This window comes from Thunnus maccoyii, chromosome 5 (assembly GCF_910596095.1).
Source record: "Thunnus maccoyii chromosome 5, fThuMac1.1, whole genome shotgun sequence".
Classification (NCBI taxonomy): domain Eukaryota; kingdom Metazoa; phylum Chordata; class Actinopteri; order Scombriformes; family Scombridae; genus Thunnus; species Thunnus maccoyii.
The window spans coordinates 8,808,124-8,822,590 of record NC_056537.1 but is presented as its reverse complement, the minus strand read 5'-3'; the positions used below and the strand labels follow the sequence as shown (position 1 = coordinate 8,822,590).

The 14,467-nt window shown below is 39.6% G+C and overlaps 1 protein-coding gene across 1 annotated transcript in view; it reads left to right on the top strand.

Moving 5' to 3' along the window:
• The window catches only part of LOC121896916 (unconventional myosin-IXAa-like), a 158,627-nt gene that overhangs the window by 74,177 nt on the left and 69,983 nt on the right, over window positions 1-14,467 (top strand). The window contains exons 3-6 of the mRNA XM_042410997.1: window positions 4,820-4,914; window positions 5,717-5,779; window positions 10,941-11,040; window positions 14,045-14,098. Coding sequence (XP_042266931.1) covers window positions 4,820-4,914; window positions 5,717-5,779; window positions 10,941-11,040; window positions 14,045-14,098 — 312 coding nt within the window. The remainder of the gene's footprint in view (window positions 1-4,819; window positions 4,915-5,716; window positions 5,780-10,940; window positions 11,041-14,044; window positions 14,099-14,467) is intronic.

Here is a 14,467-nt window from a genome sequence, read left to right as displayed (position 1 = left end):
CCCCCACCCAATTTATATCAGCTCCTTCCGATATTCATACAAACCGACAAAAAAAAAAAAAAAAAGCAGCCACCTTCGCCTCAGTTGCTGCCGCCAGCATCAATAATTTTAACCACTCAGCCCTCCATGAAACACAGCTAATGGAAGTGAGCCCAGCAGTGGTTTTAGCACGTCTCCACTTGTTTTTCATAATCTAGGTCACCTAATGGTTTTTGAGAGTGTACAGTATGTGAAAACAGTGCCGCCATATGAGGAGGAAAAGACAAAGAAAGAAGCGAGAGCACCGGGTTGTTAGCGTTAGTATTCGAGCTGATTTTAGCCCCTGCTTTGAGGAAAGTCTTGACATGCTAATTAACAGACTAGCTCCAATTTTGTCCCTCTCCCTTCAACACTTAACAAGATAAATCCTGTTCAGAAATAGCAGCACCCACTGCTTGCTTCCTCCGAGGCTGAGGGAGGACGGAGCTTTTCTGCAGCAGTGGAGGAAACAACTGGCTAACGTAATGTGACAGCGTGGAACAGCCCACGGGGGCTAACGGCGCATAAGCATACATTAGCATACTGTTAATATGAAGCCAATGCTGCCATTTGGATTTAAACACAGACAGACAGACAAACACACACACACACACATATACACACACATATATACACACAGTCACAGCAGGATTAAGCCTTAGGGTCAGCACATTCGCTTCAACATAAAATGTAACATATGGCCGGCAAAGCGCTGGATCTTTGATTTGTGTAAAAGGACGCTGTGGTGAGCTGTTTTTAATACACTGTAGTTGGTTATTTCTGGACTCCATATTGCACCACAGGCTATGCAAACAAGGTTGGGGTTAATTCAGTTTGTATTGAGTCATGTTAAATTTTAAATTCAAATGACAATTCAGTCTTTTAAGTCTAGTATGGGAACAGAAAAATGTACCCAGTCAGTATTTCTTGTTTTTGGATGGCTACATCTTCTTTTTAAAGATAACAAACAACAGCTGTGTTGTAATGAATGCCTGTCATAAATACTGTAGACCATGATACAAACAAATACAATAATTATGATTAAAAAATGTTAGCTTTGGAAGTCGAAAATAAAGATTTACTTCAAGGACGGGTTCACATTTTTTTCATTTCTGTCTTGAAACAACAGTCAGGTGCTCAAATGCACATTCAAACATGTTTTTCTTGCTGTAATGATTCCTCCTGTTCATACTGACCATTACAAGATCCCTTCATTATGCACTTAAAATGTAAATGATGGGAGCCAAAACCCACAAGCCTCCCTCTGTGAAAAAATATATGTAAATGTTTATCTGAAGCTAATATGAAGCTTCAAAAGTAGTCAAATCAAGCAGATATCTTTCAGCATTAAAGTCTTTTTAGTGCCAAAGTTCCTCTTTGTTACTATACTTCCACCGCAGCTCAACAAGGAAACACAAGGAGGGAATTTGAGGCTAAGAAGACAGTAAATATGGCAGATATCCACTTGATATGACTAACTCAGACTGCTGACGCCTCATATAAGCTTCAGATAAACTTTTAAATGCATTTGTGCACAACATGACAGTGTGGACACTCTGTGGATTTTGGCCCCACATCACTTACACTGAAAGCATATTTGAAGGGGATCTTTTAATAGTCAGTATGAACAGGAGGAATGATTACAGCGAGGAAAAACCTCTTTCAGTGTTTATATGGACACCTGACTGTTTGTTTTAAGACAGACTGAAAAATGATGAACCTATCCTTTAACCTACTGTGTATGTGAAGAAAATACCGTCGTAATTTAATAATAATTTTGTCACAATAATAATTTTTGAGATTATTGTTTTGTGTTAAAAGTTGGACGGTATTATATTCACATGCATGTTACCTTTATGTGTCAAATAAGTACATTTTGATTATTTAATTTATTTATATATATATATATAACTAATCAAATTGTGCTTATTTGACACATAAAGATAACATGCATGCATATATATATATATATATAAGTAAAGTTAAGTAAAAAAGAGAGAAATAGAAGTGAAATCTTGCTATTATTGTTTGTTTATGTTGCCTCCTGAGCTGCTGTAAGCTGCAATTAGAAAACAATGGGCTCGTCAGGAGGGGGGCCTTAAAGAGACAGCAGCTAAAACGGCCTGTTTCAAGCAGAGGCTGAGCTGAGGGGCTGCATAAAGGACGGGTATAAGATAAATAAGCAGTTTTTAACTGTAAATCATGCAAAGATATTCCAGCAGAGCCCCAGAATATAAATATAGACCTTGAAATGAAATGAAATTTATGTTTAGTTTTGTTTCTTAATCTCAGCCACCATCTCTCTTGTGTGCTGTTTTCTCTATCTCTCACTCACCTCTGGTCTGTCCACACACTCAAACATGCTACACACACACACACACACACACACACACACACACACACACAGACAGTAATCACCAATTCACAGTGTGTGTTTTCCTGTGCTGTGGTCACAGCAGGCGTTGACCATGAAGCAGAGTTCACCACTAAATCACACTGACACTGCTGCCCTGCTCATTAATCTCTTTCACACACACTTAACACAAAGCGCACACAAACTGCACGCAGCATGCCATGCATCCGCACATGCAGCACACGCACACCCTTAACTGCACTGCATCTTTTTTTATAAACCTAATCTTATTAAACACACGCAAACATGCAGAAACCCAGCACACTGCATGTCTTCCCTGTCTCTCTCTCTCTCTCTCTCTCTCTGTTTGCCGCCCGCGCCGGTTTGATTGTCATTGACAGTTTCCATCCGAGCCGGGCTCATTTGACTCTCCGTTCAATCATCTCAGGAAGTAGATTTTCCTCTAAAACTCAAAACTGGAAATATTTTGCCACAGAAGAGGCTCATATATCCAGAAATTATTGAGGATGAAAGCTCTGTCATTATCGTGTGAATTACAGTTTCGATTTACATTTTGGATTGAGGGAATTGAAGGAGATCTCCCCGCCAGTCCCCTCTCTCTCTCTCTCTCCGTGGTTCACTATGTGTCTCTGTCCATGCAGGACTCATAAAGCTCCAACAGGGATCTGGTGAGGAGAAAAGAAAGATGGATGGTTTGGAAGTGAAGAAGAAGAGGAGAATCAAAGGGTGGACGAGCAGCGGAAAATGAGAAAAAAAACATGCGATAAATACTTTTTTTTTTTTAAAAAGGAGCGAGAGACACAGAATGAAAGTTGGTTTGTCCTGATTTGGCTGTTAAATGTGTGTCAGGTCGGTGGTGTTGGGGGGAGGGTGTTTCTGAATGAATCATCTCAGAGATCAAAGCCCAATTCAAAAGCAGGATTTTACTTTTATTAACCGTGTTATTCCGGAGCTGTAGTATTCACCCAGCAGCCACAATCAATTATCTAACGCCCACTTCTCTCTCTCTCTCTCTCTCTCTCTCTCTCTCTCTCCCCTCCCTCCTCCTCCTCTCCCTCCTCTCTCTCTCTCTGCTGGTTCTTATTTAGTCATTTGTCATAACTCCAAAATACTGATTGCATCAGCCTGAAATTTCGCCGCTGCTTCTGTGAACTGTGGTGCTGAAAAATAAAAATATGTTTTTCTCCCTCGCTAATGTCTCCTTTTACCAACTTCCGTGTTCTCTCTTCCTCCTTTTTCCTTCTTATTTTGTCCTTGTTTACTTCCTTTTTCTTCTTGCTCTCCTTTACTATCATCTCCACCTCCTAATCTCATCTCTTGATTGTTTCCATGTTTGTTTTTTTATCTTCTTTCGTCTCATCTGTTGTATTTTCTTCTTGTCTTTTGTTCATTTCTCTTTCTTTCCTGCTTTTCCTCTCGTCATCTCCTCTGTCCTGGATGATCTTGCTTCTTCCCTTCGGTCAGCTTCCACTTCTCCTCCTCCCTCTTTTTCTTTCTTCTTCAGCATCTTTGCTATCTCTCCAAAAGTCTCTCTTTCTCCATCCTTGTCTCTCTACTTCTCCTCTCCTCTCCTCTCCTCTCCTCCTCCTCTAACCAGCTCCATTGGGGCCCATCAGACCCCTAATGAGAACCTGAATGAGTCCTCCAGGGGCTTCTAATGATGGACTCCTGTGTGTGTGTGTGTGTGTGTGTGTGTGTGTGTTGGCAAAAACACAGACTCCCATGAGTCGTGACTGTCTGTTTTCAGCTCTGCAGCATGTTTGCCTTTATAGGAATTTGGCAGTTTAGTGCATGGTTGACGTGTCTGAGTGTGTGTGTGTGTGTGTGTGTGTGTGTGTGTGTGTTTGTGCCTCTTGCGGGCCCCTTCCTGAGCCTCATGACCTATGTTGCAGCGTTATGATTGGTAGCTGTTGCCTCTGCTCCTAACACATTTTTTCACTTTGGTTCAGAGTTCAGTTCCCATCATAACAATCATGTGCAGATGTGTTTTTAAGAGCCTGTAGATGTGACATCAAAAGGATGAAATATGGGTGAAAAACAGACACATCTAGGTATTAAAGACTTATTCTTTCATGCATTAGTGCTGCAGACATTTTCATCTTGAGTGTTATCAAGTGTCAGCACTGCTGCAGTCTGGCAAATCTCCCCGCCTACTGATCGTCTAGGGAAATGATGCTGTCCCCTGTTCTCCTCTGTAGTGAAATGCACGTCACTGCCCTAATGAGTTTGTATTGGTTGTGCAATGGAGGGTTTTTTTTTTAAACTCTTTTATTGTTTCCACCCAGTTTTAACAACGAAAGCTGGGAAATTGTCCTCAGTCTCTATTTAAGCGAAGACTTGTGAGTCTAGCGCTGCCGTACCTGCCAATCATCTCCTGTCTATGCTGATATGTTGACCTGAAGGTGACTCTTTCCATTTTCTCCTCAGGCCTTTGGGAACGCCAAGACGGCCCACAACAACAACTCCAGCCGTTTCGGCAAGTTCATCCAGGTCAACTACCAGGAGAGTGGCACTGTCAGGGGGTGAGACACACACACACACACACACACACACACACACACACACACGCAATATAAAATATAGTGTAGTATATGAAACACATAATTAGAAATTGCAAGTATGCAACTAACAAATCCACAGTTGTAGACCAACCAGCATCTGTTGATGGAGGGAAACATTTAATCTCTCATAAATGCTGATTGAATCATTACTTAAAAATTATTAATCATCAGGTTATGGTTTGTTAAAAATAACTATTATTTATTATCCTTCATTGATCAGATAAAATCATTACAATAAATCTATAATTTTTATGTTGAGTTGTGACTTATAAATCATTTCAAATCTTATTATTATTACTTATTATTGGTACATGAAGAGGTTGGTTTACAAGGTTTATTTTTCAATATGTAGTAACTGTTTTTTATTAACAAATGTAATAAATGAATATAAAACATTTGGTATTGATTGAATCCACATTGTAAATGTATAACTGTGGTTTACAATACTTTGATTCCTTGTTGAGAAACATTATTAATCAGCCATGAAGTTTTCTTGAGTTTCATTTCATGACTTGTTAAAATCACATTAAATTTAACTGTCTCTCTTGTCTGTTTGTATGTTTTCATATTTGCAGCTTTCTTCAGTTTCTTTATGTCTTAACAATCACTTGAGTCTGCAGCTCTGCTCTCTTCTCTGTTGTTGTCTTAACATCAACAGACTTGTTATGAGAGATGCAGCAGTGGAGTTTTCTCTTCAATGTCTCTTTTAACTTTGTCTGTCTGTATGTGTGTGTGTGTGTGTGTTTGTTTGTGGTGTTGTCAGAGCCTATGTGGAGAAATACCTGCTGGAGAAATCACGTCTGGTCTACCAGGAGCACAACGAGAGGTGAGAGGAGACGACAGAGATCCACACTCACCAACTCAGTGATGAATATCTGGATGAAAGCTGGATTTGTAGATGATATATGTGTTTTTTTTATCAGGCTGATGAAGAGTTTCTGAGAAAAGTTTTACCGGGTACTGATAATTTCATCAGTGGTACATCTGACAGATTATGTGTTGACATATTTTCCCCTAGTTGGCCCGCTAACGTGGTGTTTGGTTTCTTGTGTTTTGGTTTCTAACATGCTCACTTGGTAAGATTTTGTCCCAGGCTCCTCATATCTTAGATTTTAGTTTGACGATACAGAATGGCACATCATTTCTTTTGAATATGGAAACATGTGAAAAGCAAAACAGAAATTAATCAATACATTCATTTTAAGGATCCTATTTGCAATGCTAGCACAGTAGTTATTTTTTTTACTTTCTTAGGAGTAATCAGTAGTGCATTTGCAACTTCTACATATTTTCTGACCCAAATGTTGGGTGTGTATGGAGATAAAATCTGGGTGAAAAAGAGTTTAATCTGCTTTTCAAAGAATTTTCAGGTATGTTTCAGTAAAAAAAAAAACTAAATGATTAAACAGAAGTAACAGTGGGTGATGTGGTGCAGCCATAAATAATCTAAGAAATCAAAAATGAGAATCAGTAGGAACCGTATTTCCACTTGTCTGAGAGATAAGATGTCAAATCCATATCTTTCGTGTGCTCTCGTGTTCTTCGTCGAAGAAAATCAATACTGAAATAGCCTCCATTTCCTCTGCAACTGAGTATATATCTGGTGTCCATCTGAAATAGGCCTCTGCCCTTTGCTCATTTGACTCTGCAAACTATCAGGTTTCTCTCTGAGTTTGATCATATTTGCCGGTTAATAATTTGACTAATAACACATCTGGACAGTTCCTAGAGAACGTGAAAATATGCAGTTCTTTGATATATATTTATACAATAGAGATTAGTTATGTTTCAAGTTTAATGTAATAACAACACTGTCTGTTCTCACTTCTTGTTTCTATTCATGCACTAGACAGCATGCACACCCACACACACACACACTCATACCTGCAATTACATGCAGGAGTCTCCACCTATACCCACATCCCTCGAAATCGTTTTTCTTCTCTAAGTCAACACATGCTTTCTGTATTTGACCGTTTCTGTCCCCATATCACTCATCTCTCCCTGGCGACAGCCAAAAGCTGAATCTACCAGCATAACCGCTTTGCCAGGGGAGGAAAATAAAACAATGTAAAACCCTCCAACGGTCATTTAATCCCTCTAACCCTGATTGGCCTGGAGTTTGTATTTCACCTGATGACAGGCGCTGGCGGCTATACAGATAGGGTAGAAACTAAAGACAGGACCTCCCAGAGAGACCAGACCTGAAGCAGAGAGGTGGGGGAGCAGGCAGGCTGATGATAAACAGCAAACTATCTTAAATTTTAAAGCCTGTTCCTTGACAGGTTGCCTCTGTACGACCTCAGTGTAGTAAAAAAAAAAAAAACACTGAGGTGGAACTGGCTGAGCTTACCAGCGATGCTGTCGAACTTTATGACTCTGCAGTTTGACAGAATGGGAGTGAAGTCAGAAAATGGTCCGAGTGAGGATATGTCATTCAGCCAGTCAGGTCTGTCTGAAATTATGGGTACAAGTAGAGACTGTGCTAGCTAACAGTTAGTTAGTTATTCATATCATGTGTTAATAGTTTTAACTAAATGAAGATCATTATTAGTTGTAGCTGTAATAACTATAAAAGGACTGAGTAGCGTATACTGACAATGTACTGATAACATCAAGAGTCACCAGGCCTAACTTTTTCAACTGGCTTTCAGAATTGTCCAGATGTCCAGTAATGACAAATGAAAACTGAAAACTATTATAGAATAGTTTGACATTTTGGGAAATACACATATTTACTTTCTTGCAGGGAGTTAGATGAGAAGATTGATACCACTCAAGCTACCACCAGCAGCTGGTTAGCTTAGCTTAGCACAAAGACTGGAAATAGCGGGAAACACCTAGCCTGGTTCTGTCCAATGGTAGGAAGTCCTGGCATCACTGTTAGGTTACCAGGCAACCAGTGGAGACACTAGGAAAATACTTGTTTAAACTTTAGGTTAGCTTTAGAGGTGCTGGTAGGTGTATTTATAGTTACCTTTCGGCAAAGGCTAGTTGTTTCCCCCCGTCTCCAGCTAAGCTAACCGGCTGCTCAGGTGACATGTTAAGGTTTACTGTTTAATGTAGGTTACAGATATCACTGTTGTCAGAGATATTACATAAGATAAAAGGACTGCTTAATTGAAGTTACTGAGACTTTCAGGGTGTGACTGAACATGTCAGTTTAGAAGCTGTGAAGCCTGTAAATCACTCCAACTAGCTTTGACAGTGATTTGTGTGACTGTCAAAGAGTCAGAGGGAATGTTTGTTTTTCTTCCTGCTAGTACAGAGAGTGAGATATTCAGGAGGCTAAGCAGGACGCTAGTTCAGAGAATTTAAGGCACAGCTTGTTTTGGCTTCAGTTACGGCTCACAGTAGCCTGTGTGTTGTTGTTCACTAATAATTTGCCAGCAAAATTGGGTAACATCTCATTGTTGTCCTCTTACTGAGGGACGATACAATACTAAGCTAACAGACATGAGAATGTTATCAATCTTCTTATCTAAATCACAGCAAGAATGGCAATAAAAATGTCAAATGATTATCTTATATATAAAGTGGAAAAAAACAAGCACTCTTGCAATAGTATTTTGTCACTTGATGTCACAAACTAACACATTCTACTTTTTGCAAAGTCTTCTTAAATGTTTTGGTGCAGGTTCATTAAATCAGGTGAAAGAGTAGCTAATGGATATGAAGTAAAAAATTCAGAGTTTCTGGCTCAGTGCAGCAAAACAATTTTAAGCCATATGTCAGACATGTGCAGTTACATTATTGTACCTATTTGAACTTTTTCAAGACTGACTCATAAAAAGCAAAAACAGAGAACGACTGAGAACAGTTTGAACGTGAACTCAGCTTGTGGTCATTTCCAGTCAGGAGACCAGATAAATGTTCATCACCACAAACTCAGAGTTCACGCTGAAATGATACTGTATTTTTAGTGAAGGCCACATGAACACAGTTGTGTGATAGTAACATTTTAGTAACGGGATAGAGGTTTGAACATGTTAATCATTGCAGACAAATGGGTGCCTTAAGTCTTGTAGCAGGTCAGCAAAGGGTGATTTGGGGTCAAGAGGAATGGTTTTTGTTTCGTTTTCATGACTGTGTGACAATTGCCGCACTGAAAAAAAACAGGAGAGATATGAGGCAAATATACTGCCTAGGGTGAAAGAGACAGATGTCCTAAAAACACCAGGAAGTTAGTCATTGTGGTTCAGATTTTATCAACACCTCATCAGTTGGAGCAGCAGCAGTAGCGGAAGGTGACACACGGCTCATGGCGGCAGATGAGGTACTTAACAACCCGTAATTTAGCGCCTGATTGCCGCAATTTCCGTCAAAATTCATACTCCTTCTCAGAGTCATAACTCAGTCAAATGTGAACACACAGAAATGATACACATATTTTTAGATCATGTGTGACTTACTCTTTCCGAGAATATATTATCTCTGATGTCCATTGTGAATAAACATCCATAAATCCACTTAGAAATCGTACAAAAAAGACGCTCAGGGAATAATCACATCTTTCCGTTTTCTTCGGTATCAAAGTAATTCAGTGATAGTTGTCTGTATATCCATGGGTACGTTGCCAACAGGAACTGCTAATAGCTAGTTCAGCATACTTTTTATCGGGCTAATTTGCCAAAAATGTAAACAAATGTAGGCTGAATTAAAGGAGGCTCAAATTGTAGCCCACATGTGGGTGGCTCATTCACTGTCCGTTACTAGTAAATGTTTATTTAAGGCTTTTTTTTAATGTGGAGTCCGTTAATTATTTACCTAAATGTTTGTAATACATGTAAATACAGTAAGAAAACAGTAACAATATTTTAGCATCTTCACAGTTTTTTTTTGGGGGGGGGGGGTAGAGTTGTGAATGTATCGTCCAACCCAAAGTGGGACTATTACAAGCAGGAGCCATGACGGTTATGAAAATATTAAACGTTGTAGTAGAGGTATTATTAGTAAGTTAAAGCAGCACTAATACCATATCTCCAGTGTTTGACTGCTTACTTTCAGGTCCCAGTACCACTTCTGTAACTGTACACAAGTTTTAGTTGAAAACATCCTTCCACCCATCCACCAATTACAGTTTGGGTTTCCTCTATATTCTCCCTGGGCTTTATAACTTTCCACCACTCCATCAGGCACTAAGTGTCCCTGTGCAGAGAACAAGCTCATTTCCAGCTGTAATAGAATTACATCTCAGCACGTTGGCCAGAGCTCCAGCCTTTGTCACGGCTAATCACAACTCCTTACCTCCAGCCCACACACCACCACACTGCTGCTTTGTTTGACTTGAAACATGAGCCCCACCGGGTCGAGGTCGAAGGTGTGACTTATTTGTTACATGTTGCAGGTTTGGGTTGAGAAATAAGCTCCAGATAGAAGGTTTTTCACTGTTCTCTACTCCGAAGCTTTGAATGGAGTCTCAGTGGAGCGATTGGTCCCCAAATAAAAATGAGTGTCAGGGTCCTTTCACACCTAACTTGTTTGGTCCAGATTTTTGGGCTTTTCAGTTTGATCCAAACCAAAATTACAGATGTGAAACCTCCCCCGGACCACAGTACAGACCAAACAGCCGAACCTGGTCCAATAAAAAAAGATGGTCTCGGTCTGGATCAAACTGAACCATGGTTCGGTTCAGTTCTAGTGTGAAAACATTTTTTGGATGGTTCGGACTTTGGGACCAATTACAGGATGTTCCAGCGGGCTATCGTCAGAACTGGAAAAAGGAAAAATGAGCCGCGGTAGCACATGAGGAGAGGAGGAGAACGAGTTATTAATTGAAATAAGGTCCGACGACATTATAAAAAGTAAACTGGGAAAAATGTCGACAATTTCTAGATATCTTCGGAGAGGATGAGAGAGAGAGGATATGCCACCAGAGGATAAAGTAATACCATAAGAATATTATTATAGTGGCAACAAAATGAATCTGTTCATTCGTTTTTTTGTGCTGTAAAATCATACCCTGTTGTGTTTGTGTGCGTCTGTAGGAACTACCATGTGTTCTACTACCTGTTGGCCGGAGCCAGTGAAGAGGAGAGGAAGTCCTTCCACCTGCTCAAACCTGAGGAATACCACTACCTCAACCAGGTCCGCACATACAAACACACACTCGCACATACATGAACGCAGGGAACTCAGTATTCAGTGCAAAATAAATGCATGTATATACACAAATTCCACGTTAAGATATTTATGTCGTCCTGTTGTGTAATCTGTCAGATTATTAAACTCCTGTTTCTGCCAACATGAAAGAAAGAAAATAGAGAAAACAGGATTAGTATAATAATGATTGATTTTAAGAGTTACAGGGATACAAACCCTCTTAGAGGCTCCTAACAATGTCTCAACATCCATGATTATGTACAAATAAAACTTATGACAGTGTGTGTGCATCTTCTGGTGCCGTCACTGCTAATAAATACTGGCCTGGGTATCGAACTTTGTGTCATTTTGAAGAATTTTCTTCCTAAATGAAGTATCACTCATTAATTACAATTATTGGTAAAGAATTATAAGCTAATTTACTGAAGGTTTCTTGTTTTAAAATGATGACAGAGACAAAGATTTCTGTCTTTTTTTTAAATAAATAATAAAGTTTAGGTGGCTTTTTTAATAAACCTCTTTTTAAATAGAGCTTGTATATTTCTGAATTCTTTATGAAACCAATAGAAACGACTGATTAACCGAATAAAATTCAAACACAAAAGAATCCCTTTAACCTAGTGTACCTCAAAGAAAGGTATCGGAAAAAATGTTGATTTGGTATCTGCACTGAGACTTTCAATGATAGCCGGCCCTACTAATGAGTCTCATCATGTAAATGTGAAACAGCAGAGACAAGATCTTATTCCTGCTCAGATGTACAGTTGTGTAGAAACAGTCGGTGCCGCAGGATTGAAGGGATAGAAAGGTCAAACCAACTGAAAGATATTAACGTTATAATTGCTCGTCTTGTCAGTAATTATCCAGCGTGGCGGTGTTTCGTTTGTATCGGGAGCTTTTTATGTTAGGAAATTGTCGGGTAACATAATACTGTGTCTGTACAGTGATTTATAATGATAAAGAGACTGTGTGAGTACATTTTACGATGCTGCAAAGAATTCAGAGCAGATTTGAAGTGGGAATAACAGTTTTTCTCAGAACTGGATGAGTTATTATTGAATAATAAAGCAAAGCTGCCGTGTAGAGAGATGGATGGAAACCTAAATATGATGATAAACAATTCTGCCATCTCCGTTCCTTCCTTCCCTTCCCTTTCTGTTGGATCTTATTTACTCATTTATCATAACTGGAGCACTTCTCAATACTCTGGAGTGTTGATTGCATCAGCCTAAAAATTTCAACCCAAAGCATCTGTGTGTGTCTCACATATGTGCGTGCATGTGTGTGTGTGTGTGTGTGTCTGGGTGTGTTTACGTGCTTGTGCACATGCCAAAAGCCCCCATATGTGTGCATCTTCTGCAGTGCATCTGTGTGCGTTGGCAGCAGATATGTGAGGATTCACATTCCCTCTTCTTACGGCAGCTTACTGGAGAAGCAACAAAAAAAAAAAAAAAAAAAGAAAAAATGTCTTTGTTCATCTCATTTGGCTTCCCCAAAAAAGTAACAGTTTTTTTTCTGCTCCCTTAATCCCCACGACAACAACCCCCTCCACCCCCCACCCTCCGCTGCCGGCTGCCTGTTACTATGCAGCTCTGTTTCCATGGCAACAGCAAGACTCAGGAGTTAATCTGGCGCTGACTCTCGTGCAGAGGGCGCCGGCGGTCGCGTGTTTTTGTGTGCACATGCGTTCGTTTGAGCCGGGTGTGTTTGTGTGTGTGTGTGTGTGTGTGTCCCTGACAAACAGCAGGCATGCAGCCAACACACACACACACACACACACACACACACACACAGGCAATCCATACACACATGGTGTCACAAAGGAGCAAAATCATTATCCATATTTAGCTCTCTTCCCTCTCAGAGATGGATTTTGTTCTCTGTTTTCGTTTGTCTCAGTGTCTGTTTTAGTGGTAAATCATAAGTACGTTTACTCAAGTGCTCCCATTTTCTGCTACTTTATACATCTACTCCACTGCATTTCAGAAGGAGATTTTGTTCTTTTCACCTAAGAATGGATCAATTTTGCAGTTAATCGCAATTGGAATCGTCCAACATTGATTCTTAAAATCTCAAGATCAAAAACAATTGTTCATCTGCACTAGATGTTCTGTGGTTATTTGTTTTAAACGGTTCAGTTAGGGCTGCATGATGTGTAAAATGTCTATTTTGTGGAAATTGAGTTATTACAACATGCATGATAGCTGGCTATATTAGCCACCTTACATCACGACTGTCCCGTGAACAGAATAGTTTTAAGTCTATGAGGACTCGGCAGATTTTACGGGACTGTCGTGAGTCAGGATGGTTGGTTGACTCTAACAGTCACCACTGTTTTACAACCGGGAATGTGTTTACAGTTTAGCCTATAATATAATGTGCACTTAACACAATTTTATATTCAAGGAAACAACAGTGTTGCTCACTTGTTGAAAGTAGAAGAATCAAATCAAATGAAATACATTTATTTGGCAGCTATAGTTACTGAGTAATTAGCTGATCATGATTTTCATATAAAACATATGATCAACTGGAAAATATAAGTCATTGTTACGGTATAAACTACTCATAACAACAGTATGTAATGGAGTTAAAATCATCTCCAGCTCAACCAGCTCCATTAGTAAACTTCAACTTTAATGCAACAGTAATAATTAATGTGATGTTTTTATTAACATCTGAGTTCTTCTTCCAGCACTGCTGTCTCTCTTTTCATAGAGTAAGAAAGGAGGTTATGTCACTCAGAGTATAAAGTTTTCACACACTGATGCGGTCTCTTAAATCTAAACCATTTATATCCACCACCATCTCCGATCAGGCCACATCATGGATTTAATTATTGCGACTCTGGAGATGCGTGTGTGTGTGTGTCCGTTCCTGTGTGTGTGTGTGTGTGTGAGGATTAGTAATTTTTTCCTCACATATTAACAGCATGTGTAATTTTGTGTGTGATTCATGCCTTCTTTAACCCGCTCTGCCTTGCTTCCAGATGACAAAGAAATCACACAAACTCCACTGGGACAATTACTATGAGAGCGAGCTGGTCAGTATTATGTGGATGACAAGTTGTTTGTGTGCGTCTGTGCTCATGGGTGTGTCGTGGTACTCTGGGGTTTTTTTGGTGCCGGTCTTGGTCTTGTTCTCTCGCCGCTGTCCACACATGCCTGCTTTCACTGAAATGGACTAAAGATGGAGGCGACCTGGAGTGACCTCAGCTGGTCGAGCTCTATGAAGAACCGCCTCTAAAATGTTTAAAGGGATACCTTGATGTGATGATTTTACTCTATTTGGTTATTTTTTTCTCTCAAGAAATGTGTCATTTTGAAAAATGTTCTTCCTAAATGAAGTCTCTTACTAATTATGATTCTTGGTAAAGAATTATAAGCTAATTTAATGTACGTTTCTTGTTTTT